General features: G+C 45.0%; 1 protein-coding gene across 3 annotated transcripts in view; it reads left to right on the top strand.

The window, feature by feature from the left end:
* The window catches only part of LOC120023915 (RAC-alpha serine/threonine-protein kinase), a 43149-nt gene extending 20625 nt beyond the window's left edge, over positions 1 to 22524 (top strand). Inside the window, exons 3-14 of one of the 3 annotated variants that reach the window (XM_038968016.1) lie at positions 11024 to 11152; positions 11394 to 11505; positions 14642 to 14768; positions 14904 to 15035; positions 15138 to 15203; positions 15321 to 15389; positions 16001 to 16126; positions 16215 to 16343; positions 16508 to 16722; positions 17394 to 17481; positions 17769 to 17871; positions 18737 to 22524. In XM_038968016.1, coding sequence (XP_038823944.1) covers positions 11024 to 11152; positions 11394 to 11505; positions 14642 to 14768; positions 14904 to 15035; positions 15138 to 15203; positions 15321 to 15389; positions 16001 to 16126; positions 16215 to 16343; positions 16508 to 16722; positions 17394 to 17481; positions 17769 to 17871; positions 18737 to 18816 — 1376 coding nt within the window. In that variant the 3' untranslated portion in view covers positions 18817 to 22524. Of the gene's footprint in view, positions 1 to 11023; positions 11153 to 11390; positions 11506 to 14641; positions 14769 to 14903; positions 15036 to 15137; positions 15204 to 15320; positions 15390 to 16000; positions 16127 to 16214; positions 16344 to 16507; positions 16727 to 17393; positions 17482 to 17768; positions 17872 to 18736 lie in introns of those variants that run through there. The other 2 variants (XM_038968015.1, XM_038968017.1) reach the window with 2 other exon arrangements.
* Positions 22525 to 26273: the final 3749 nt, after the last annotated feature.

Here is a 26273-nt window from a genome sequence, read left to right as displayed (position 1 = left end):
ACCTTAAAAAACACTAAAAGTTCAGCACTACAGGCATGTCAGTCTGCCAAGCAACACATTAAATGGGGTCAAACGTATTATAATTCACACCGCTACTAATGATTTGATGGCAATGAGAAGACATGTAGATCCTGCAATGCAGCAAGTGGCAGCCAGAGTTGGATGGATTAACTAACACAAAATCACTGTGTCCACCCTGTTGTTACTTGGAGATGTGCCCTTCCACATTTATTCAGAGCAACAATGCTGAGCTGGCTATAGGCTGTGCCCCATCCAGAGAATCCAGCGCCACCCTGCACCATCGGACCCCATCCAGAGCGGCCAACACCACCCTGCACCATCGGGCCGCGGGCAGAGAATCCAGCTCCACCCTGCACCATTGGGCCGCGGGCAGAGAAGCCAGCTCCACCCTGCACCATCGGGCCGCAGGCAGAGAATTCAGCTCCACCCTGCACCATCGGGCCCCATCCAGAGCGGCCAATAACACCCTGCACCATCAGGCACCTTCCAGATTGGACAGCACCCCCCCATCCCACTACCCCCATGCTTACAGGACAACACCCCAATCAGAAGGGACCAACAGTCCAGAAGTGGAACGAAGAATAGAGCACCGTGCTGCAGCTGTCACGACTTCCGCCGAAGTCGGTCCCTCTCCTTGTTCGGGCGACGTCACCGGACGTCACCGGCCTTCTAGCCGCCGCCGATCCACTTTTCATTTTCCATTTGTTTTGTTTTTGTTTTACACACCTAATTTCAATCCCACTATTACTTGTTCATTATTTAACCCTCTGTTCCCCCATGGGTTTTTGTGAGTGATTGTTTATTGTATTTTCGGTCTGTCATGGTGTGCGTGTATTTGTTACTTTGTATATTTGACATTTTGAGTAAAAGTATGTTGATTACTCATATCTGCTGTCCTGCGCTTGACTCTCTACACCACCTACACCTAGGACCCATTACAGAATCACTCACCTATAAGAATGGAGTCAGCAGGAGCAGACGCACTCCCTGTTCCAGTGGAGGAGCGTGTTCAGCAGCACGCGACCATGTTGCAACGCCTGGGCACTGCCATGGATCGCGTGCTGCAGACTATGGATCGTTTGGAGAGAGGAGGAGGTTTTTCAGCGCCTCCACCAGCCCCACTACAACAGGTCCCACTGTCCACACCTCTTTCCCCTGGTACCAGCAGGATTCGACTCGCGCTCCCGAGGGAGTATGATGGGACGGCTGCCGGATGCCAGGGTTTTCTACTACAACTGGAGCTCTACCTGGCAACCGTCCACCCGGCTCCTTCGGGGCGTGAGAGTGTGTCCGCCCTCGTTTCCTGCCTCTCAGGCAAAGCCCTGGAGTGGGCCAACACCTTATGGTGTGAGGGAGATGCGGTGTTGGATTATTACGCAGAGTGAGCGTCTGTTCCACCTGAGACAGGGGACGAGGAGCGCGCAGCGCGGGATGGAACGACAGGGCCCTGATCGATCACTACAGGTGCAGTCTGCGCGAGGACGTCCGTCGGGAGTTAGCCTGCCGAGACACCACCCTCATATTGGACCAGCTGGTGGACCTGTCCATCCGGCTGGACAACCTCCTGACTGCCACGGACATCCAGATCGGGACCTGTCAGTTCCATCCACCAGCACCTCCGCTCCGACGCCCATGGAGCTGGGAGGTGCTGCACTTAGCGCGACCGGAGGAGGGGCCATTCCCTGCACCATCTGTGGCCGCAGAGGGCACACTGCTGGTTGGTGCTGGAGGGGTTCCTCAGGGAGTCGAGGCAGCAGGCAGGGCACTATCGTGTCACCCCAGGTGAGTCGGCACCAGGCTCACCCAGAGCCCCCTGTTGCTCACATGTATGTGTTTATTTCATTTCCTGAGTTTTCCCCGCATTCCCAGCATAAGGCACTAGTAGATTCAGGCGCTGCTGGGAATTTTATTGACCGTTCATTTGCTCATAGTTTAGGGATTCCCCTTGTTCCTGTGGATATGCCTTTCCCTGTGCACGCCCTAGATAGTCGACCATTAGGGGCAGGGCTGATTAGGGAGGCCACCGCTCCACTTGACATGGTTACACAGGAGGGTCATGAGGAGAGAATCAGTCTCTTCCTTATTGATTCTCCTGCGTTTCCCGTGGTGCTGGGCTTACCCTGGTTGGCCTATCATGACCCCACTATTTCGTGGCAACAGAGGGCTCTCAAGGGGTGGTCACGAGAGTGCTCAGGGAGGTGTGTGGGGGTTTCCATCGGTGCGACTACGGTGGAAAGTTCAGACCAGGTCTCCATCGTGCACATCCCCTCAGAATATGCCGATTTGGCTCTCGCCTTCTGTAAGAAGAGGGCGACTAAATTACCACCTCATCGACGGGGGGATTGTGCGATAAATCTCCTGGTAGACGCAGCACTTCCCAGGAGTCACGTGTATCCTCTGTCACAGGAGGAAACGGTGGCTATGGAAACATATGTCTCCGAATCCCTGGGGCAGGGATACATTCGGCCCTCCACTTCACCTGCCTCCTCGAGTTTCTTTTTTGTGAAGAAGAAGAATGGGCGTCTGCGCCCGTGTGTTGACTATTGAGGGATCAATCAGATCACTGTGAGGTACAGCTACCCGCTGCCTCTCATCGCCAGTGCGATCGAAGTAAATGCACGGGGCGCGCTTCTTCACAAAATTGGATGTCAGGATCGCTTACAACCTGGTGCGTATCCGGGAGGGGGACGAGTGGAAGACGGCATTTAGTACCACCTCAGGGCACTATGAGTACCTCGTCATGCCGTACGGGTTCCAGGCCTTTGTTGACGAGATTTTTCGGGACCTGCATGGGCAGGGTGTAGTGGTGTATATTGATGACATTCTGATATACTCCGCTACACGTGCCGAGCATGTGTCCCTGGTGCGCAGGGTTCTTGGTTGACTGTTCGAGCATGACCTGTACGTCAAGGCTGAGAAATGTCTGTTCTTCCAACAGTCCGTCTCCTTCTTAGGGTACTGCATTTCCACATCAGGGTTGGAGATGGAGAGTGACCGCATTTCAGCCGAGCTTAATTGGCCGACTCCCACCACGGTAAAGGAAGTGCAGCGGTTTCTGGGGTTTGCCAACTGCTACCGGGGGTTTGGTCAGGTAGCAGCTCCCATTACCTCACTGCTGAAGGGAGGACCGGTGCGGCTGCAGTGGTCGGCTGAGGCGGACAGGGCTTTTGGTCACCTGAAGGCTCTGTTTACCTTCGCTCCCATTCTGGCTCATCTGGATCCCTCTTTGGCGTTCATAGTGGAGGTGGACGCGTCCGAAGGCTGGGATAGGAGCCGTGCTCTCTCAGCGCTCGGGCACGCCACCAAAGCTCCGCCCCTGTGCCTTCTTTTCGAAGAAACTCAGCCCGGCGGAGCGAAACTATGATGTGGGGGACCGGGAGTTGTTGGCTGTTGTCAAGGCTCTGAAGGCGTGGAGACATTAGCTTGAGGGGGCTAAACACCCTTTTCTCATCTGGACTGACCACCGCAATCTGGAGTACATCCGGGCGGCGAGGAGACTGAACCCTCGCCAGGCAAGGTGGGCTATGTTCTTTACCCGTTTTGTTTTCACCCTATCCTACAGACCAGGTTCCCAGAACGCTAAGGCAGACCCACTATCCCGGATGTATGACACAGAGGAGCGGTCCATGGATCACACTCCCATACTTCCGGCCTCTTGCCTGGTGGCACCGGTGGTGTGGGAGCTGGACGTGGACATCGAGCGGGCGTTACGCACAGAGCCCACTCCCCCCCAGTGTCCAGCTGGGCGCCTGTACGTTCCGTCTGATCGTTTGATCTATTGGGCCCATACGTCACCCTCCTCTGGTCATCCTGGCATCGGGCGGACAGTGCGTTGCCTTAGTGGGAAGTACTGGTGGCCCACCTTGGCCAAGGATGTGAGGGTTTATGTTTCCTCCTGCTCGGTGTGCGCCCAGTGCAAGGCTCCCAGGCACCTGCCCAGAGGGAAATTACAACCCCTACCCGTTCCACAACGGCCGTGGTCACACCTGTCGGTGGACTTCCTGACGGATCTTCCTCCCTCACAGGGCAACAGCACGATCATGGTTGTTGTGGATCGGTTTTCTAAGTCCTGCCGTCTCCTCCCTTTGCCCGGTCTCCCTACGGCTCTACAGACTGTGAAGGCCCTGTTCACTCATGTCTTCCGGTTCTACGGGGTGCCTGAGGACATAGTCTCTGGTCGAGGTCCCCAGTTCACTTCCAGGGTCTGGAGAGCGTTCATGGAACGTCTGGGGTCTCGGTCAGCCTCACCTCAGGTTTTCACCCCGAGAGTAACGGGCAGGTGGATAGAGTAAACCAGGATGTGGGTAGGTTTCTGCGGTCATATTGCCAGGACCGACCGGGGGAGTGGGCGGCGTTCATCCTCTGGGCAGAGACGGACCAAAACTCACTCCGCCACTCCTCCACTAACCTCTCTCCTTTCCAGTGCGTACTGGGGTATCAGCCGGTTCTGGCACCATGGCATCAGAGCCAGATTGAAGCTCCTGTGGTGGACGAATGGTTCACGCGCTCGGAGGAGACCTGGGACGCCGCCCATGTGCACCAAAAAGAAGGCGCTGACCGCCACCGCGGCGGGACCGAATCTGACTCTCGACCCAAAACCTGCACCTCCGCCTGCCCTGCCGGAAGCTGGGTCCGTGGTTTGTGGGGCCATTTAAAGTCCTGAGGAGACTGAACAAGGTATGCTACAGGTTACAGCTTCCCCCAGATTATCGTATTAATCCCTCGTTCCATGTGTCTCCTCAGGCCGGTGGTGGCTGGTCCACTCCAGGAAGCTGAGGTGCGGGAGGTTCCTCCGCCCCCTCTGGACATCGAGGGGGCCCCGGCGTATGCTGTTCGAGCTATCCTGGACTCGAGGCGTCGGGCGAGGGGCCTTCAGTACCTCGTAGAGTGGGAGGGGTACGGTCAGGAGGAGAGACGCTGGGTGCCGGTGGAGGACGTCCTGGACCCTTCGTTGCTGCGGGATTTCCACCGTCTCCATCCGGATCGCCCTGCGCCTCGTCCTCCGGGTCGTCCCCGAGGTCGGTGCCGCGCGTCAAAGGGGGGGTACTGTCACGACTTCCGCCAAAGTCCCTCTCCTTGTTCGGGCGGCATTCGGCGGTCGACGTCACCGGCCTTCTAGCCGCCGATCCACTTTTCATTTCCATTTGTTTTGTCTTTGTTTTACACACCTGATTTCAATCCCACTATTACTTGTTCATTATTTAACCCTCTGTTCCCCCATGGGTTTTTGTGAGTGATTGTATTTTCGGTCTGTCATGGTGTGCGTGTATTTGTTACTTTGTATATTTGACATTTTGAGTAAAAGTACGTTGATTACTCATATCTGCTGTCCTGCGCCTGACTGTCTACACCAGCTACACATAGGACCCATTACAGCAGCCGAGCTAAACCAGGCATCTGCTGAACATAATCTCCTCAAGAATCGATTAATTCCTTTTGTTATTATCATAAATAGAATTATTAGAAATACAACCCATTTATCATTGAGTTCAGTTTTATATAAGCTACCCCGGAAAGGATTAAAGTTAGCTCATATAAATATATATAGCCTCATGAGATTAGTAATTTGCTAATCTGAGATAATATTAATATATTAGCCATTTCTGAGGCTGACAGCGCCTTTGATACAGCAGTAGAAATACAAGGATGTAACATATACTGAATGAAAATATAAACGCAACAGACAATAATTTCAAAGATTTTACAGGGTTACAATTCATATAAGGAAATTATAAATTCATTAGGCCCTAATCTATGGATTTCACATGATTGGGAATACAGATATGCATCTGTTGGTCACAGATACCTTGAAGAAGAAAAAAAGTAGGGGCTTGGATCAGAAAACCAGTCAGTATCTGGTGTGACCACCATTTGCCTCATGTAGCGCGACACATCTCCTTCACATAGAGTTGATTGTGGCCTGTGGAATGTTTTTGGATATTGGCGGGAACTGGAACACGCTGTCGTACATGTCGATCCAGAGCATCGCAAACATCCTCAATGTGTGACATGTCTGGTGAGTATGCAGGCCATGGAAGAACTGGGACAATTTCAGCTTCCATGAATTGTGTACAGATCCTTGTGACATGGGGCCATGCATTATCATGCTGAAACATGAGGTGATGGTGGTGGATGAATGGGCCTCAGGATCTCATCATGATATCTCTGTGTGGATTCAAATGGCCATCGATAAAATGCAATTGTGTTGGTTGTCCTTAGCTTATGCCTGCCCATGCCATAACCCTACCGCCACCATGGGGCACTCTGTTCACAACGTTCACATCAGCAAACCGCTCGCCCACACGACGCCATCTGCCCGATAAAGTTGAAACCCGGGATTCATCCGTGAAGATCATACTTCTCCACCGTGCCAGTGGAGGTGAGCATTTGCCCCACTGAAGTCAGTTAAGACGCCGAACTGCAGTCAGGTCAAGACCCTGGTGAGTACAATGAGGACGCAGGTGAACTTCCCTGAGACCGTTTCTGACAGTTTGTGCAGAAATTCTTTGGTTGTGCCAAATCCTCTAAAACGTTGGAGGCGGCTTATGGTAGAGAAATTAACATTCAATTATCTGGCAAAAGCACTGCTGGACGTTCTTGCAGTCACCATGCCAATTGCACACTCCCTCAACTTGAGACATCTCTGGCATTGTGTTGTGTGACAAAACTGCACATTTTAGAGTGGCCTTTTATTGTCTTCAGCACAAGGTGCATCTGTGTAATGATCATGCTGTTTAATCAGCTTCTTGATATGCCACATCTGGCAGGTGGATGGATTATCTTGGCAAAGGAAAAATGCTCACTAACAGGGATGTAAACAAATTTCTGCACAAAATTAGAGAAATACGCTTTTTGTGCGTGTGGAACATTTCTGGGAACTTTAATTTCAGCGCATGAAACATGGGACCAATACTTTTCATGTTGCGTTTTATATTTTTGTTCAGTGTATATTGAAAAGACAGGAATGTCTAGGGGGGAGGTGTTGCTGTATATATTCAGAGCCATATTCCTGTAAAGCTCAGAGAGGATCTCATGACAAATGAAATAGAAGTGCTGTGATGCAGATTCACCTGCTACACCTGAAGTCTCTTATTTTAGGGTGCTGCTATAGGCCACCAAGTACAAATTGTCAGTATCTGGAGAATATGTGTGTGATGTTAGATAAGGTCTCTGATGCAAACAGAAATGTATTTTCTACCTAAAAATGGTAAAGCACCCTTTGCTGGCTGTAACAGCTGCCTGTTGTCACGCCCTGACCTTAGAGAGCCTTTTTATTTCTCTATAGGCCACCAAGTACAAATTGTCAGTATCTGGAGAATATGTGTGTGATGTTAGATAAGGTCTCTGATGCAAACAGAAATGTATTTTCTACCTAAAAATGGTAAAGCACCCTTTGCTGGCTGTAACAGCTGCCTGTTGTCACGCCCTGACCTTAGAGAGCCTTTTTATTTCTCTATTTGGTTAGGTCAGGGTGTGATTTGGGTGGGCATTCTAGTTTTTCTATTTCTTTGTTGGCCGGGTATGGTTCCCAATCAGAGGCAGCTGTCTATCGTTGTCTCTGATTGGGGATCATACTTAGGCAGCCTTTTTTCCACCTTTAGTTTGTGGGATCTTGTTTTTGTGTGGCTGCCTGTGAGCAGCCCAGAACTTTACGTTTCATTTGTATTTTGGTGTTTTTTTGGTGTCATTTAAATAAAAGTAAAATGTACACCTACTACGCTGCACCTTGGTCCAATCCATCTCTAAACGAATGTGACACCTGTTCTTAGTAAACTGTTGGAGAGTGTGTTAGAATAAATACAATGCTAACTACAGATGCTCAGCATGCATATAGGAAAGGGCACCTAACTTGTACTGCATTGACTCAGATGACTGATGATTGGCCAAAATAAATGGATAATAAGATGTTAGTTGGAGCTGTATTGTTAGTTTTCAGTGTTCCGTTTGTTATTAAAAAAAACTATGGCTTTAAATCACCTGTCATCGCATGGTTGGAGAGTTACTTATCCAATATAACTCAGTATTCTTCAATGGAAGCTTCTCTAACATCAGATATGAACAGTGTCGGGTCGTTGTCCTGTTGGAAGGTGAACCTTCGCCCCAGTCTGAGAGCAGGTTTTCATCAACGATCTCTGTACTCTGTACTGTTCATCTTTGCCTCAATCCTGACTAGTCTCCCAGTCCCTGCCGGGAAGGTGCCATGTTTCCTCCAGATGTGACGCTTGGCAATCAGACCAAAGAGTTCAATCTTGGTTTCATCAGACTTCATCAGAATCTTGTTTCTCATGGTCTGAGAGTCTTTAGGTGCCTTTTGGCAAACTCCAAGCATGCTGTCATGTGCCTTTTTATTGAGGAGTGGCTTCCGTCTGGCAACTCTACCATAAAAACCTGATTGGTGGAGTGCTGCAGAGATGGTTGTCTTTCTGGAAGGTTCTGTATATATAAGAAATATAATATTTGGAGGATTAGAAATGATGCAGACAATTACATTGATGGAAGCCACAGTCTATCTCCAATATTAAAGCTGATCTAGCCCCCCCCAAATAAGTAAATAATAATACATGCATGATAGTCTTTCATGGTTGAGAAATTGACTGACTACTCTATTTTTTAAGAAGAATTTGTGTGTTGAAAATGCCTAATCACATGCATAATCTATTTGCATACACTTCAAACAGACATACAGTACCTACCCCACCAGACATGCCACTATGGCTTTCTTTACTGTACCCAAACCAAAAACAGATTTAATGCATTGCTCAGTTATCTATAGAGCCATGTCATCATGGAATGTTCTGCCACCACAGGTTACTCAGGCAAAAAGCAAGTTTAACTTTAAAAACAGATACAATATGTTTATCTTAGAGCATCTCCTCTTTCTAAAGATCTAATTTAACTGTACTGAATATGTATACACAGTGAACAAAACATTACAAACACCTTATTATTGAGTTGCACCCCCCTTTGCCACCAGAACAGCCTCAATTACCTCTAACCTGTACCCCCGCACACTGACTCGGTACCAGTACCCCCTGTATATAGCCTTGTTATTGTGTTACTTTTGATTATTTTTTACTTTAGTTTATTTGGTAAATATTTTCTTAACTCTTCTTGAACTGCACTCTTGGTTAATGGCTTGTAAGTAAGCATTTCACGGTAAGGTCTACACTTGTTGTATTCGGCGCATGTGACAAATAGAGTTTGATTTGAATTCGTTGGGGCATGGACTCTACAAGGTGTCGAAAGCATTCCACTGGGATGCGGGCCCATGTTGACTCCAATGCGTGCCACAGTTGTCAAGTTGGCTGCATGTCCTTTGGATGGTGGACCATTCTTGATACAGACGGGTAACTGTTGAGCGTGAGAAACCCAGCAGTGTTTCGGTTCTTGACGCACTCATACTGGTGCGCCTGGCACCTACTACCATACCCTGTTCAAAGGCACTTAAATCTTTGTCTTGCCCATTCGCCCTCTGAATGGCACACATACACAATCCATGTCTCAATTGTCTAAAGGCTTACAAATCCTTCTTTAACCTGTCTCCTCCTCATCTACACGGATTGAAGTGGATTTAACAGGTGATATTGTCATGGAAAGAGCAGGTGTTCCTAATATTTTGTACACTGTCAATAGTTTTTTTTAAATCTTGTGGTCTTTCCTATATATAACTCTTATTTATTTTGAATTTAATGTACTATCTTATGTCGTTCTTGTCTATTACTGTTCTGTACTTTGTCATGTATTTGTACATTTGTGGACCCCAGGATGAGTAGTTGCTGCATAGTAGCTAATAAGGATCCCAATAAACTGAACTTCCTGCCTGCCTGGGTAGCTCTCCGTCATTTATGCATTATTAGTGTGCATCTCAATTTTCTACTGCGTCTTCCTCGACTTCCCTCCTTTACCCCAACTGCACCGATCTGGCATTAGGTTGGAGGTGTATGGATGGATTGCTTTCACCTGTCCAGTTCTGTCACTAGAAATCACTGTCCTTAGAGTATCTATTTAGCAGCACACTGCACAGGTACTTACAGCTCAGTACATTATCATAGACTCACCCATTTAAAACATGCACCTTCAAACATGTTTTCAGGCTTATGTGCTGTTTGTAAAGAAATGGGTTGGAGATGAGTGGCATTGGTGTGTGAGTCTAGACAGGCACCATGCAACAACACTTAATAGACAGAGATGGATTGACTTTATAAGTTAACAGCTTGTTCATTAGCTCTGCCCCAGGAGCATCCTGTGCACCTGCAGCTGTTGGCTATGTGAAAACACCATCCGGTCCATGCCACACGAAAATGTGCACAGGCTCGGTAGCATGCACACACTCCGCTGCTTTATTCATTAGCCATGCCATTGCAGTGTGTGCGTGTGAAAATAAAACTGTTTTCAGAGGATTCTGATCTCATCGCACCTCTTTGAGCGGGTAACAAATGAGTCAGCAGCAGCACTGACATTAGACCTGATTGGGGTTTGTTCTTTTCTAACTGTGGTGTTTACCCATGCTGATAGTGTGTCACTTCCTGTTTTCTAGAATCTGGTTGTTGATTACCAGAAGTACCTCTAGCCACAGTTATAAAAATAAAAAAACTGGGTGAGACCCCGTGTTTACTAGCTGCCTGTCTTAAAGGTACAGTACAGGTTGGCAACACACACCATAATGTGTAAAGAGGAGATAAACAAGCAATAATACAAATACATAAATAGGAGAAGGAAAAGGCCTAATGAGAAAAGTTCCGTTTTCTCTGAAACCACCAGTAGAAAGGCCTCAGTTTGCGGTCAACCAGACTGTGAGAGAATCTGTCTTTCTCACACACTTGTCCAGTGCTATCATTACTAGCTCACCCTAGGGTTAGCGATAGTGCTGTGTTGTTAATGCTCTTCAGACTGGGCTAGGTTTAAGATTGCACTGTCCAAGGTTGACAGAGTATTGTCCTTTCTGATGTGATATGCACTCTCCGTCTCGCTCACTCTCTGTGTCTCTCTCTCGCTCTCTCAGGAGAGTACATAAAGACTTGGAGACCCAGGTATTTCTTGCTGAAGAGCGACGGTACGTTCATCGGGTACAAGGAGCGACCGCAAGACATCGATCAACTGGAGACGCCACTCAATAACTTCTCAGTAGCACGTAAGGCAACCCTATGACACTCTCTGCCCTAACCACAAAATTTAACAAAATAATTGTGCAGTGTTTCTCAACTCTGGTCCTCAAGTTCCTCCGAGGTTCCACATTTTTGTTCTAGCCTTGCACTACACTCTGCATCCCTGATGTTTCACTTGACCGCATGACATATCTCTCGCTTGCTCCCTGTCTTTCTCTCCCTCTCTCTCTCCCTCCCTCTCTCTTCCTTCTTCCTTATGACCAGCAGAATGTCAGCTGATGAAAACAGAGCGTCCTAAGCCCAACACATTCATCATCCGCTGCCTGCAGTGGACCACTGTCATAGAGCGCACCTTCCACGTGGATAGCCCGGAGGAGAGGTAGGTTACACACGTACACACACAGGGCTCTATTTTAACGAACCTAACATAATGGTAAATCTTAGCGCTGGTGGTTGGGTCAGGGGTATGTCCGAAATACTTGAGCTATTTTCACAACCAGAATTATGGGCGCAGTAGCTGACAGTATCGCGAAAGGACTGGGTTTTGATTAATAAGAAAGTTGTGGGTGTGTCTAGACTTGATCCCTCGCTGGCCAACCAGAATGTGCTCCATGGCTAAATATGTGGTTGCTTCAAGTTGTGTATGTAAAGGATTTTATGTATTGTGTTTTCACAACTCCAATTCGAGTGTTAGTCTGTTATAGCCTAGTTTGTTAAATAGCCTACAGAAACAAAAAAACGAAATGTAGGCCTGTCCCATATTTGCTAAATATGTTGAGCATATTTGCAGTGTACATTGTACTAAGAAATTGCACGGCTTCAAAATGGATTCACACTGAAATAGGCCTACTGTAAAATGCATTATGTCTGAGCCATGGACATGCCAAACATTGTCAATAATCAATATGAAATTAATTATTGATGAGACCTAAAAAGACTGAATAATTCAAATAAAATAAAAATAAATAAAAAAATGTCAACAAAAAACAACAACTTGTTTTAAATAGGCTGTCTAAATACAGTTACAGGCACCATAATTGTTCCACGTGGGCATATGATATTAGGCCTAAGATGACATAGACTATGGAGGGTTTTACACACATCCAATCTTTTCATAGGAGCTGGAAGAAGATCAACTATAAGGAGAAAGTGGGAATGTCCACTCACCGTTATACTGCTCCCAAATATACAGTACCAGTCAAAAGTTTGGACACACCTACTCATTCAAGGCTTTTTCTTAATTAAAAAAAAAAAAATTCTACATTGTAGAATAATAGTGAAGACATCAAAACTATGAAATAACGTGTATGGAATCATGTAGTAACCAAAAAAGTGTGAAAGAATATCAAAATATATTTTATATTTGAGGTTCTTCGAAGTAGCCACCCTTTGCCTTGAAGACAGCTTTGCACACTCTTGGCATTCTCTCAACCAGCTTCATGAGGTAGTCACCTAGAATGCATTGCAATTAACAGGTGTGGCCTTGTGAAAAGTTTATTTTTTGGAATTGATCTCCTTAATGCGTTTGAGCCAATCAGTTGTGTTGTGACATGGTAGGGGTGGTATACAGAAGATAGACCTATTTGGTAAAAGACCAAGTCCATATTAGGCAAGAACAGCTCAAATAAGCAAAGTAAAATGACAGTCCATCATTACTTTAAGACATGAAGGTCAGTCAATGCTGAACATTTCAAGAACTTTGAAAGTTTCCTCAAGTGCAGTCGCTAAAACCATTGAGCGCTCTGATGAAACTGGCTCTCATGAGGACCGCCACAGGAAACGAAGACCCAGAGTTACCTCTGCTGCAGAGGATAAGTTCATTAGAGTTACCAGCCTCAGAAATTGCAGTCCAAATAAATGCTTCACAGAGTTCAAGTAACAGACACATCTCAACATCAGCTGTTCAGAGAAGACTGTGAATCAGGCCTTCACGGTCAAATTGTTGCAAAGAAACCACTACTAAAGGACACCAATAATAAGAAGAGACTTGCTTGGGCCAAGAAACATGAGCAATGGACATTAGACAGGTGGAAATCTGTCCTTTGGTCTAATGAGTCCAAATTTGAGATTTTTGATTCCAACTGCCGTGTCTTTGTGAGACGCAGAGTAGGTGAACGGATGATCTCTGCATGTGTGGTTCCCATTTGTGATGACATGGAGCAGTTGGTTGTGATGGTGTGCTTTGCGGGTGACACTGTCTGTGATTTATTTAGAATTCAAGGCAAACTTAACCAGCATGGCTACCACAGCATTCTGAGGCGATATGTCATCCCATCTGGTTTGAGCTTAGTGGGACTATAATTTATTTTTCAAGATGACAATGACCCAACACACCTTCAGGCTGTGTAAGGGCTATTTGACCAAGAAGGAGAGTGATGGAGTGCTGCATCAGATGACCTTGCCTCCACAATCACCCGACCTCAACCCAATTGAGATGGTTTGGGATGAGTTGGACAACAGCGAAAAGCAGCGAACAAGTGCTCAACATATGTGGAAACTCCTTCAAGACTGTTGGAAAAGCATTCCTCATGAAGCTGGCTGAGAGAATGCCAAGCGTGTGCAAAGCTGTCATCAAGGCGAAGGGTGGCTACTTTGAAGAATCTCAAATATATTTTGACTTGTTTAACACTTTTTGATTCCATATGTGTTATTTCATAGTTTTGAGGTCTTCACTATTTTTCTACAATGTAGAAAATAGTAAAAATAATAAAAAGCCTTGAATGAGTAGGCGTGTCCAAACTTTTGACCGGTAATGTGTATATATAGCTATAGCCTACCATTGCCGTTGATATGCTTTGCCATGTGAAAGGTAAACAAACGGGCAAATATAGCCTACAAGCAGATTAAGCACCACGGACAGCGATTAGATCTCCCACAATTTGACAGTTTGGTCCGGCAGAGGAAAGTGGAAGATTTTTTGATCAACAAAAAACAATAAGCAGTCTTTTTCAATAACTTGATGTTCCTAAACAGGCTTCCTACAGTTACTGACACCTTTCATGCGCATCGCACATAATGAGTCCAAACTTTTCACTGAAGCTGAAAAAAAAGAATGTTCAGAATAAATAAAAAGGGGAAGTTCTGTGACTGTTTTGCTGCTCTGATATTTGAATAAAACATTAGTGATGTACACTAATGTAAGGCTACTGTGTGTACCTCCGCTGGCAAAATCAATGCCGTAACCAATTGAGTTAGCGCTAAGACCAGATTTTGGTTGGCCTTAAATAGCCCTAGTTTCACTGACTGAATTAGTTTTTTTTAATTAGTTTTTTTTGCTGACCAAAATTGGCTTATTGGCGCACCTTAAATATTTCCATCCCTCCCACCTCAGCGCAAGTGAGCTGACGTGAGACAGGTAAATTACCAAACCTGGCCAAAGGGGTGGAAAATGAAAGTGCGTCAGTTTTTACTTGACGAAATTGCAAACTAATGTTCATTTGACACTTGCGCTTCCTTAGCACCAGCCGAAAATAGAGCCCGTAGAGTCATCCCCCTCTGGTTCCTTCCATCCTTAGGGAGCAGTGGACGAAGGCCATCCAGGAGGTGGCTGATGGGCTGCAGAAACAGGAGGAGGAGAGGATGGACTCCTCACCAGACCCCATGGACATGGAGATGTACCTCACCAAACCCAAACTTAAAGTGGTGCGTACACCCAACCCTAGCCCTAACCCTTTCTACTCAGCATTTCTTGTTACTTTAATACAAGACAAATACCAGCGGCAGGGTTTTAGATATGGTCAAATAAAGTTCATCCAACTGTTTGTTCTCAACTCCTAGACTATGCACGACTTTGAATACCTCAAGCTCTTGGGAAAAGGCACTTTTGGGAAGGTTATCCTGGTGAAGGAAAAAGCCACAGGAAAATACTACGCTATGAAAATCCTCAAGAAAGAAGTGATTGTGGCGAAAGTGAGTAGACGAGTGTGTGCGTGTGTCTTTGTCTCAGTTTGTGTCTGCACATACTGGTATTTCCTTTACTTGGATCATGCTCATCTCCTTACTCTTTTCTAGGATGAAGTAGCGCACACGCTCACTGAAAACAGAGTACTGCAGAACTCCAAACACCCCTTCTTAACGGTGAGAGACCATTCCATTGGTGTGCATCAGCAAATGTGTTCCCTCTGTTTACTGTTATCCTAATATAAATGGGTAGCATTGTGTTTCTTAAATGTTTTCCTTCTCCTTACCATTAAGGGTCTGAAGTACTCCTTCCAAACGCCTGACCGCTTGTGTTTCGTCATGGAGTATGCCAATGGAGGAGAGGTGAGTACTGTGTTGCATTTTACCTGAGGTATACATACGCCTTATCAGTGAGGTGAAATACTCTGAACCTTGCAGATGAACTGTAATGAATAGAACAGACATGGTTCCTTAATCTACATGTAAGACAATTGATGGGAGTGAACTTAATACCGGTAAGGGTGAGGGGAAATGGGTTGGATTTATGTGACCGTAAATGTATGTAATAGGGTGTGTGCTGGTGGCAGGGAAGTCAGGTGCAGGAGAACGAAATTGGTATAAACTGAGTTATTTAATAACTGCTTAAAAACTCGAAAAACCAACATACAAAATAAAGAAAGTGGGTATAAACCCGTCGCACACCATAACATACTTGGCACCAATACATACAACGAACAATTCCCGACAAGGACATGGGGAGAAAACAGAGGGAAAATATACATCATGTAATTAGGGAATTGAAACCAGGTGAGTGTGAAAACAAGACAAAACAAATGGAACATGAAAAATGGATCGGTGATGGCTTGAAGGCCGGTGACGTTGACCGCCGAACACTGCCCGAACAAGGAGAGGAACCGACTTCGGAAGAAGTCATGACAATGTAATTGACACAATCGCCATCTCCTTCCACCTAGCTGTTCTTTCACCTATCACGAGACCGTGTGTTCTCCGAGGAGAGGGCCCGGTTCTACGGAGCGGAGATCGTGTCGGCGCTGGACTACCTCCACTCGGAGAAGAACGTGGTTTACAGGGACCTGAAGGTAAGTTAAGGAGTCGGAAAACGTTTCGCAATGGAAAATAAAAACATGTGTTCTTATTGGAACCTCCCTAACCCTCTCTCTACTGTAGCTGGAAAACCTGATGCTGGACAAAGACGGCCACATCAAGATCACAGACTTTGGCCTGTGTAAGGAGGGCATCAAGGACGGGGCCACCATGAAGACCTTTTGTGGGACGCCAGAGTACCTGGCCCCCGAGGTAAACACCTACCCATCAACCCTGTTCTTCCACTGATAGAAAGCTATCATCAGTGAATCAGAACCACTAACATAGAAGTTAAGGGTTTGAAAGCCCTTCCAGAGGATCTACCACCCACCTGTACATGACGCTCATGTTCTACCTCCCCCTTTCCTAACACACAGGTGCTGGAGGACAATGACTACGGTCGTGCTGTGGACTGGTGGGGTCTGGGTGTGGTTATGTATGAGATGATGTGCGGTCGGCTGCCCTTCTACAACCAGGACCATGAGAAGCTGTTTGAGCTGATCCTGATGGAGGAGATCCGCTTCCCTAGAACCCTGGGGCCCGAGGGAAAGTCCCTGCTCTCTGGCCTGCTCAAGAAGGACCCCAAGCAGAGGTAAGACGGGTGTGTGTGAAGTATGTTTCTGCATGTGTATGTGGTGGCGTTACATTCCCCAGCAAGAAAACAAAAAATGGCGCTAAACAGTAGGGGGAACTAACAAAGAGTCACTGACCAACAACCAATATGAAACGGGGGGTTTAGGAGCAACAACAACTGGAACCTAAAAGACGTCCACTAAATTTGCCCAAGAAGAGGCAAAAAGAAAATCTCACACCAAACTTACAGATAGGAAGCAAACGAAAAATGTGGAGCAAAATTAGATCAGGGAAATCAGACAAATTAATGTTTTTCTAGAAATCAAATAGGCAGAGCCAAATAAAGGTGTTGACCCTCCACATCCCAAGACAACTGGAGCGCTGGGCCAGCCACTCTTAAATAGCACCTGAGCCAGCACAGATGAAACGCCTTCCCACTAACAAGATGGGAACCAGCACAGGTGTAACACTGACTAAGGTAACACCAATCGGAGCGCCCTGCGTGCTAACGACCAATACGTGCTAAAGGTGTACTCCCTTCTGTGTAGCACTTTGTGACATCGGCTGATGTAAAAAAGAGCTTTATAAATACATTTGATTGATTTGATTGAAAGTACAACCTCAAAACACCTTGCTTGTAACAATGGTCATTCAATAAATGAATGTATGTGTGTGTGTGCCTCTCTTTAGGTTAGGTGGAGGGCCTGATGACGCCAAGGAGATAATGCAGCACAAGTTCTTCGCTGGGATCGAGTGGCAAGACGTGTATGAGAAGAAGGTATCATATCCTTAGCTTTCTATGTGTTCTCATCGCAGGAGGTCGGTGCTACCTTAACTGGGGAGTACGGGCTCGTTGTAATGGCTGGAGCGGAATAAATTAAATGGTATCAAATACATCAAACACAGAGTTTCCATGTGTTTGATGCCATTCCATTCGCTCCGTTCCAGCCATTATTATGAGCTGTCCCCTCAGCAGCCTCCACTAGTTCTCATTGTTCTCATGGTTATGACAAGTGTTATGACATGTAGGTGCCCACTATCATGACTCCTTCCTTTTCTTCTCAGCTGATCCCGCCCTTCAAGCCCCAGGTCACCTCGGAAACAGACACCCGCTATTTTGATGTGGAGTTCACCGGGCAGACCATCACCATCACGCCTCCAGGACAAGGTACCCTCCCTCCCCTTATATATTTTGTATGTTAAGCATATGGGGCGGCAGGTAGCCTAGTGATTAGAGTGTTGCGCCATTAACCGAAAGGTTGCTGGATCGAATCCCTGAGCTGACAAGGTAAAAATATGTCGTTCTGCCCCTGAACAAGGTCGTTAACCCACTGTTCCCCGGTAGGCCGTCATTGTAAATAAGAATTTGTTCTTAACTGGCTTGCCTAGTTAAATAAAGGTAAATAAAAATCCACTTATGGAAACACAACATCGCTATCAGCGAAGATGATTGGAGATATGGACTATCCTGCTAGAATACAGTCACTGCTCTGCCTATCCCGTTCTTCTCATCCGCCTCTCTGCTTGCTTCGCCTGCCCGCTTCTCGCTTTAGAGGCACTAATTCATCCAATTTCAGCAAACTCTGTACACCATTCCGCAAGGTGCAAAATAGCTAAAGGCAGATTTACCTAACTCTGTTGAGATCAAAGGGATCTCCAGAGGTAGCCTGAGACGGTGTCTGATATCTTGTATTTCTGTAGGTTAACAGAGAAGTGGGGTACGGTGGGAGTTTATGCTAAAAGGCTGTATAAACAAAAAACGTGCAATGCATCGATCTACAAGACTTCAAAGAGGATCAGCCTATTTTCTGATACTGAGTGCAGTAGTTTGTGCCCCCGCTTTAAAGAGTTGATGGATTTATAGCACACTGACTACCCCTAGTGGGCTTAGTAGCTTTCATACTACTAGTTAAACCACAATTTGACTTAATTGCTTTGTTGTTGAGTTTTATTATTTTGGAACGTGAATGTCAGTTTTGAATTAATTGCGCTTTAACTCTCTTTCTCTAACTTGCCCTCCTTTTCCTTCCCAGATGACAGCATGGAGTCTTTCGACAGCGACAGGAGACCCCACTTCCCCCAGTTCTCCTACTCTGCCAGTGGGACAGCCTGAAACCGAAGCCTAGACCCCCTCTACCCTCTCCTCACCCTCTTACAGACCATACTGCTCTCACCCTAATGCCCCAATCTCTGAACAGACCTCATCCTCATAGGCCATCTATGACCTCACTCATGTTTATCTTCTTTTTTGTCTGTTTGTTCTGTAATTGTTGGGGCACATCTCAATTGTCTAGTGTGGCTTCTTAGCCTGTTCTCCTCTTCAGATGAGTCCAGGGGAGGAGAGGAGACGAGGAGTGGAAGGCCACTTTCGACTATTGAGTCTCCCTTGGTGTCACCAGTGTTTCAAATACTGTACTTGTGTTGCTTAGAGGGGAGGAGTCGGTTGCCTGCCAATAGGAAAACACTTGGACTAGAGGTCAAAAGTCACTAAGATACAGTGGTGACCGGCCAACCTAATTCTTCATGGCAACATGATTTCCTGTCAATGATACATATGCAGCTAGCCTCAAAAGAGAAGCACAGTTATACACAATCTCTGAAAATTAGCTTTTTAAACGGTACACTATCTATTTCTACAAATTATTAGCTTTATATTTTGAGGGAGCAAAGGAAACATCATAGCGTGATCTTTAGAAATAGTCCTCCTTCTTCCCATCTTCTTCTACTAGCCACCACTGCCATTGTGCTCTCAAAGACTCTCACAGATATTCAGAGGTTTGCGAGAGGTAACACTAAAGCTCCACACCTGGGTTGTGTTCAGTAGGGCACCACAAAGCAAAACGTTTTGAAATCGAAAATGAAAATATGTGTTCTTATTAAACAAGTTCCCGTAGCACAGGGATGGGCAACTTTGGTGAGGGTGGGGGCCACAAAAAATCAGAACTCATCACGAGGGGCCATACCCACGCATGCAGTCAGTCCGGCCCTAGCCTTTTGGGGGGCCCTAAGTTAGAATTGCAGTTCATTTCCTGCTATTCTACACATTTTGCCATAGGGTGGAGAGAAATGTTTTTAATATGCAGTTTTGCAGTTTTTAATATATCTGAGTGAGAGTGACTAATAAAATCAATGGGGGCCCCCCGGCCGTTAAATTGACCATAATTACTATAAGTTTAGATAGCTGGCTAGAATAACTACCAATCTAAAATATCTTAGTTGACATGGGCTAATTGAGGGACTGTCAGTGACTGACATAACAAGAGAAACTGCTTATGCACAACCAAATTTCAAAATTGCACCTTGTGTATTCTACTATTCTTACTCTACACAATAAGATACGTTGTTTTTGGAAAGTTGCCCATCCCTGCAATAGCACCTCCTGTTTGCTTTCTCATATTTTGTGACTTCTGAACATGACCCTGCTGTCTCTCACCTCTCAAATGTTGATCCTCCCAAACACACACACCTTTATAGTAGCAGTGAGGACTAGACTACTGAAATGGAGTCTATAGAATGATCTGTTATTCTACTTTTCTTCAGTGTTACTGGCCTCCCTCGCCTTCTGGCCTAAGCTTTCCTTAGTTAAGAGTGACTACAGTACAGTGAAAGTTTGGTGTACGGGATCACACCATCTGTAAATTGGCATGGCGCAGAGTGAAATCCACAAAACGGTGTGTGGATTATAAAGGACATGTTTTGTGGGGGTTGGTGTATCTGGCTACCTTTATGATTTGGGAAATAGCTTGTTTTCATGCGAATAGCAATCTTGGTATTCCGGTACAACACAGCGGGCAAAAGTTGCTGCTGCGACCACAGTAGGTTGTATGGTGAAATGACTGGATGTACGTACTTGTTTTGTTAGAAAGGCCACTATATCCATTTACCCATTAAACAAATGGGCTCTGTTGAAGTCATGTGTAAGGAACCCTTTTGTTGGTTTATATTTCTCTATCAAAGCTATAGACATATACAACTTCAAAGTACATTGAGATGAGTTAGCTAATAAAAGTTACTTTTTATATCTAGCAGAGAACCATGCTCGTAGACCTGTTAGCTGCTAGCTACATGTTGATAATAGAAATCAACTTTTAAAAAACAAATGTGTTTTTCTACCAGCATGCCATTGAATGCTGACACATGCATGGCTTAAACAACGGAAGAGTCTGAAGCTCGCCTGTAAAGATTTTAAAACGATTTACCAACCAAGCAGTTGCTCCACAACTATCTGGTATTGAGAGCACAGGTCACAGTCCGAACAATGTATAACAAAACTCTTACCAGCCATGTTCCAGTACATATTCTGAAGACCCTTAGCTTGGTGGACAGTTTCTGTATACTGTGGGAAGACTACCTGGTCTAAGTAAATGTAATTGTGCAATAACATAGGGCTGTGGTATGAGAGGAAAGAAGGAGCAAACATATTTGTGACTGGAATCCTCGTGAGGGTAGATGGGATAAGGGCTGGGCAATGCTGATACAAAATGAATGGTTTGAAATGAATGTCTTTCTTTTAGCTAGAACTGTGACCAAAGTCCTGTTTAGTTTGTGTGAGATTTACAACCTCGCCCTGACCCTTAACCTTACCGGAGTCGCACTGACTGACAACTGGGGGATATGATCATCTGAAAGGCATGCTCGTGTACTGATACGAACCTTTGGAATTGAGTGTACAAAATGAATGGTGTGAATGTTCTGTTCTACCAACAAATTGACCTTCTCTTTGCTGTTAGATTCTCAACAGGTAGCCTGTTATTTGTTTGTACGTTTAATTGTTTATTGTTTTGCGATCCTTTCCAGTTATTGGGTGTTTTCTCCCCAATGCTTTTAGCAACACCTCACTGAGGTCACTGTTACAGTACTCAACCCTTTTAGACAGACAGCTACTGTACATAGACAGTTACTGGTGCAGCGAAACACACCAAACAGGCTGTGACTATATCCACAATCAAGGAAGGATGACTGTATTTGTGTGTGTGTGTACACAAGCGATTGTGCGGACAGGTCTGTGAGGCCAACAATTCAATGCATTTGTATCAGTGATTTGTAAAAAAACTCACTGGCTATGTATGGTATGTTAGTCAAGGAAAACAAATGAGAATCTTACCTTTTTACATATTAAATCAAAAATATTTGAGACGTAAATACCTCAATGGTCTTAATTGAATCCAAGTGAGGATATCCACATTTTGCTGATGGTAATTTACGTTGTGTCCAGATGCCCTAGATTCTAGGTTTAAGTGTTAAGGCCTTATTTAATTTGAAGTTAGTTGAAACCCCTCTGAATATAAATTATTTATTTAGGAAAGGGTTCAAAATGTTCACTGAACAATACAATTAATAATTAATGTTAAAGAAATTATAAATGAATGTAAAACATATATTTAATTTTGTTGACCCATTCCAGTTTTGTATATTTACTTATTTTTTTACTTCCTTATTTTGAAATCATTGACCTAATTGTTACTTATCGACCGGTCCTTCCCTGGTGATTCACCATGTAAGTTGGGGGGGTAAGAAAATGTTAAAGAATTTATATTTAAGTTATTTCATTCCCTTTGATGCCCCCTTTGTAGATGAGAAACTGAACAATTGAATGCTCCAGCTTTTGTGAACAAAGAACCAGTGTAGGCTGCTGCAGGGAGGACGGCTCATAATGGCTGGAACGGAGCTAATGATTCCGCTCCAGCCATTACCACAAACCATCCTCCCCAATTAAGGTGCCACCAACCTCCTGTGCAAAGAATGTTTTCCTTTGCTGTGTGGGCAAAAATGTGGCATTATTTTCATTGGGATTCAGAAATAAAGACTTTTTGGACAAATATTATGATTTTGATTTGTTCAATTCACTCAAGCTCCCCACTTGTATAAAGAGTATATCAAGTAGCCTACAAATATTGTCCAGGACATAATTTTTTGGCTCATCCACTGGATCTCTGTATTGGGCTGACAATGGCAGCCTAGAGCCAAGTGCAGATTGCCCAGGCCAGCCCAGGATAGGGAGCAGAGGTCCAGGGAGACAAACCCAGGTTTTCCGGGGTCCAGCTGTGAGCCGAGCTCCATGTGGAGGGAGCAACACAGCCAATTGCTGAATTCTCAATTGGCCCCTAGCCCTTATCCTAAAAAAAACAATCCTGTAGATTTGAAGGACATTTTGCATTATGTTTGGGAGATTATTTCTTCAGCTAGTTCCTCAAGGAAACTCTATTTCAGCAAAGCCATATTTGGCATGTATAGTGCGCCATCTTCTGGCTCAAAAGGCTATGCAGTTTATTATTGAACATAGTAAATAGTGAAGGTTGCATTATTTGCCATTAATCCTAATCAAGATAGGCCTATCTTGGATAAAGTGTAATCATAACAAGATCACAAAATAAGAACACACATGAAAGGTTAAGCATTAGATTTTTTGGGCACATAATGGACAAATTAAGCATCTAAATCATCCATGACATGATAGTTTTACAGGAAGCTGATTTGAATTCTTTATTTATAATTGACCATTAACAGAAATTACACCAATTTCAATAGCCTCCTGTAGGCTACTATGTAATCAAGGGCGTGGATTTACAGGCTATCCAAAAGCGCGAGGTATAGACATGTAGTTTACCAGGCCTACCTGGCAGTCCGTATGGGATGAGAAGGCACAGTCAATATCCGTAATAATAACACACTTTTGCAACATTTTAATTCGTATCAGCAATTCCAAATTCGCTGTTAGCCTACACTACATTTTTTAAATTATAACGTAAACAAAAGACGTGACGTCATCACATAACGGTGTCCAATGCCCCTCACGTGAATGATTTTGAAACCACATTTTCAATATCCAAAAATATTTCAACAAGAATCTGTAACAAAATCTTCGTTAGACAACGCTTGTTCATATTTATTTGGGATAGACATAGCTATATAATCCTGCATTCGGCATACATTAGAGCAGGTGCACCACCAGATAACTGAGCATCTGATATTCGCCGTTGGTCCTGCTGGGCGTTTGGAGGCGGCGCGCTGGTCAGACAGAAATGCCATAACAGCAGCATCGATATCACCACCCGAAGTGCATGATATTCACCTGGACCCGCGTAACGACATCGATTTGAAGCCACATTTGACCACAGACTGAATTGTCAAAGGATTGCGCCAAGGCTGGTGCTGTCTATTTGATGGTGACATCGTTTGTTGCTTTTTGGTGGGGAGCAGCATCTGGAATATTGTAGGTAGGTCGCGAGGATTTCAATATTAGAAAATTACATTATTTCATCATGCCAGTGGCCTAGACCCATCTTATTTGGTATGGTCGACGGCTATATATTTTGGGTTAAAACGATAAAGATCTAGCTCGTCCGTGCCTCACTGAATGAGACAGTAGCCTACTCAAGGCTTTTGGCGCTAAACGCGCCTTTTTAATGTTAGCTACATTGATTGTAGCATTCTGTCCATGGCAGTATCGACAGTTGCATCCTCTGCCTATAGCTATTAGGCTATTGCGCCCAATCAATTGTATACGTTGTATCGTAGTAGGACTATATGAACTAACAATAGTGCTGGGCTGGGCATATAAGGCAGACATCATCATCCAGTCGGGTTGGCTTCTCACTGACGCGAGCATCCGGCACCAGCTGCGCTGTATGATCGGGTTATTTAATGAACAAATTAAAGGCTTTGGAGAAACTATTGAAGAAACGAGTCAGGTCGCCTCAAGGACACATTTAGGTTGAGCTTGAATGTAACTGGGATTTCAATTATCCTATAACGGTGCATGTTTCAAAGAGGGCATGCAGACATTCTGTAGGCTATCACGTGCATCTTATTGGCTACTGACACCGGCCTGTAATGGAGTGTGGAAATTGATGCGATGCCTATTCTTAGTATGAATAATACGTGTGTTTATGAATCATTTAAGATTTGCTTCAGAAATATGTTTCATTGTTTCCATTTGAGATGAGCCTAACATTTGCTTTCTTATAGTCAGTATGTTGCTACCTATTATGCAGTAATAATATTCATCACCATAGGCCTACATTGTTATTTTGTATGGGCAGCTTGGGTGTCTGTAAGGCTTACTTAGCAGCAATACCATTTTCTCTGGTGTTCACTGTAACACGGAGCTATTGTAGTGAGGATTCTAGTTAGGGACAAACTATTGAATATGAGAAACCTCTATGAAATGTGATATTACACAAAACCGTGGTCTTAAGAAATAATATCACAATGCTGGAGGGATAGGGCAGGGGACTCTTACATCAATGTTATAGCAGCTATAAAGACCTCTCCATCTTCCTCTCTCCATTTATTTCTAATGTGAGCATTATTGCCTTCGTTTTGGTATCAGAGCAACACCACCCTTGTCCATTGCAGGACATTGGCCCTTTTAAGCTTAAACCTCCCTGTTGAAAGACAAGCATTCAGATTACAGATCAAAGGCCTGCGATGCTGTTTGCTGCTATTAAAGCCCCTCTTCATTTCAGTGCTATAAGGCTGTGCTATATCGCTATCGCCGTGCTAGCAGTATCCCCCTGTCCTTAACACCCCTGATCTAATACATGTGATTCAGCATCCTGATGAGCAGCTAATGAGTTAAATCAGGCGTGTTAGAGCAGGGCTGGAACAAAAGCCTGAGCAGCCAGTAGCTCTCTAGGAGAGGGCTGGCCGTCCCTGGTCTAGGGCGTGGTTCCAGTGTTTTAGTTACAACGTAGCATCTTGGGCCCTCTCAGTTTCACATCCCTTGCCACCAGTCCCAAAGCTTGCGGTGTCATAGCAGCGCTGACTTCTAAACAGAGGGCTATGGGCTTACCTACACCACTGACCTAGCTACAGTACCATTCCCTGTTGGTGACATTGAACCACTGCAAAGGCACACTGACAGTAGTTACTGATCATTCTCACGGAATGCTTCATTAGTGTCATTTGAAAAAAGGCTCTCAATCTCATTTCCACCCAAGCATAAGCCTGCCTTTGATTTTTCACTGATACCACCACCCTTTCTCATGTTATTTCCTGTGAATCAGCATCCTGCACAGCATGTTGGGACTGCAGTATGAATAGTCCTGTGAGTGAACAAGTGAACTCAAATAACAGGTCAATCAATTCATGTCCTGCTCCCTCAAGGGTGTCCATAGCAAGGCCTACGTTGAGCAGATCGATGTGCAATGGATAGTGACAGCATTGAAATCAGCAGTTGATAGTTTGTTGGTTGAGTTGATGAATAGGTTACGGTTATTTGATGTTTTCTAGACATCGTTTAACTCTATTTGCTGACGTGTCTACAAGACTTGGCAGTGTGCTGGACTTTGTGTTACCACAACACTGGAGCAATGTAAATATTTATGTGCCACAAAATGTCTATCTAATGGAGAGATCTGCCCATTGGATGAATTTTATGATGGCAATTTTTTTTAAACATATTTTAAGGGACAATTGGTCAGTATGATCGATCGTTCATGATTATGGTGACGGCTACCTCCCTGAATGGATACCATACTGTACGTTGCACGTGTCCTACCCTGACATACTGTATGCGTCTCCTGTGTGTCCCAGGATGCAAAGGGGTTTCCCGGGGGGCCTGTGAAG

The sequence above is a fragment of the Salvelinus namaycush genome, chromosome 29 (assembly GCF_016432855.1).
Source record: "Salvelinus namaycush isolate Seneca chromosome 29, SaNama_1.0, whole genome shotgun sequence".
Taxonomy (NCBI): Eukaryota; Metazoa; Chordata; class Actinopteri; order Salmoniformes; family Salmonidae; genus Salvelinus; species Salvelinus namaycush.
The sequence above is the reverse complement of the archived record's forward strand: the minus strand, read 5'-3'. Positions and strand labels throughout refer to the sequence as shown.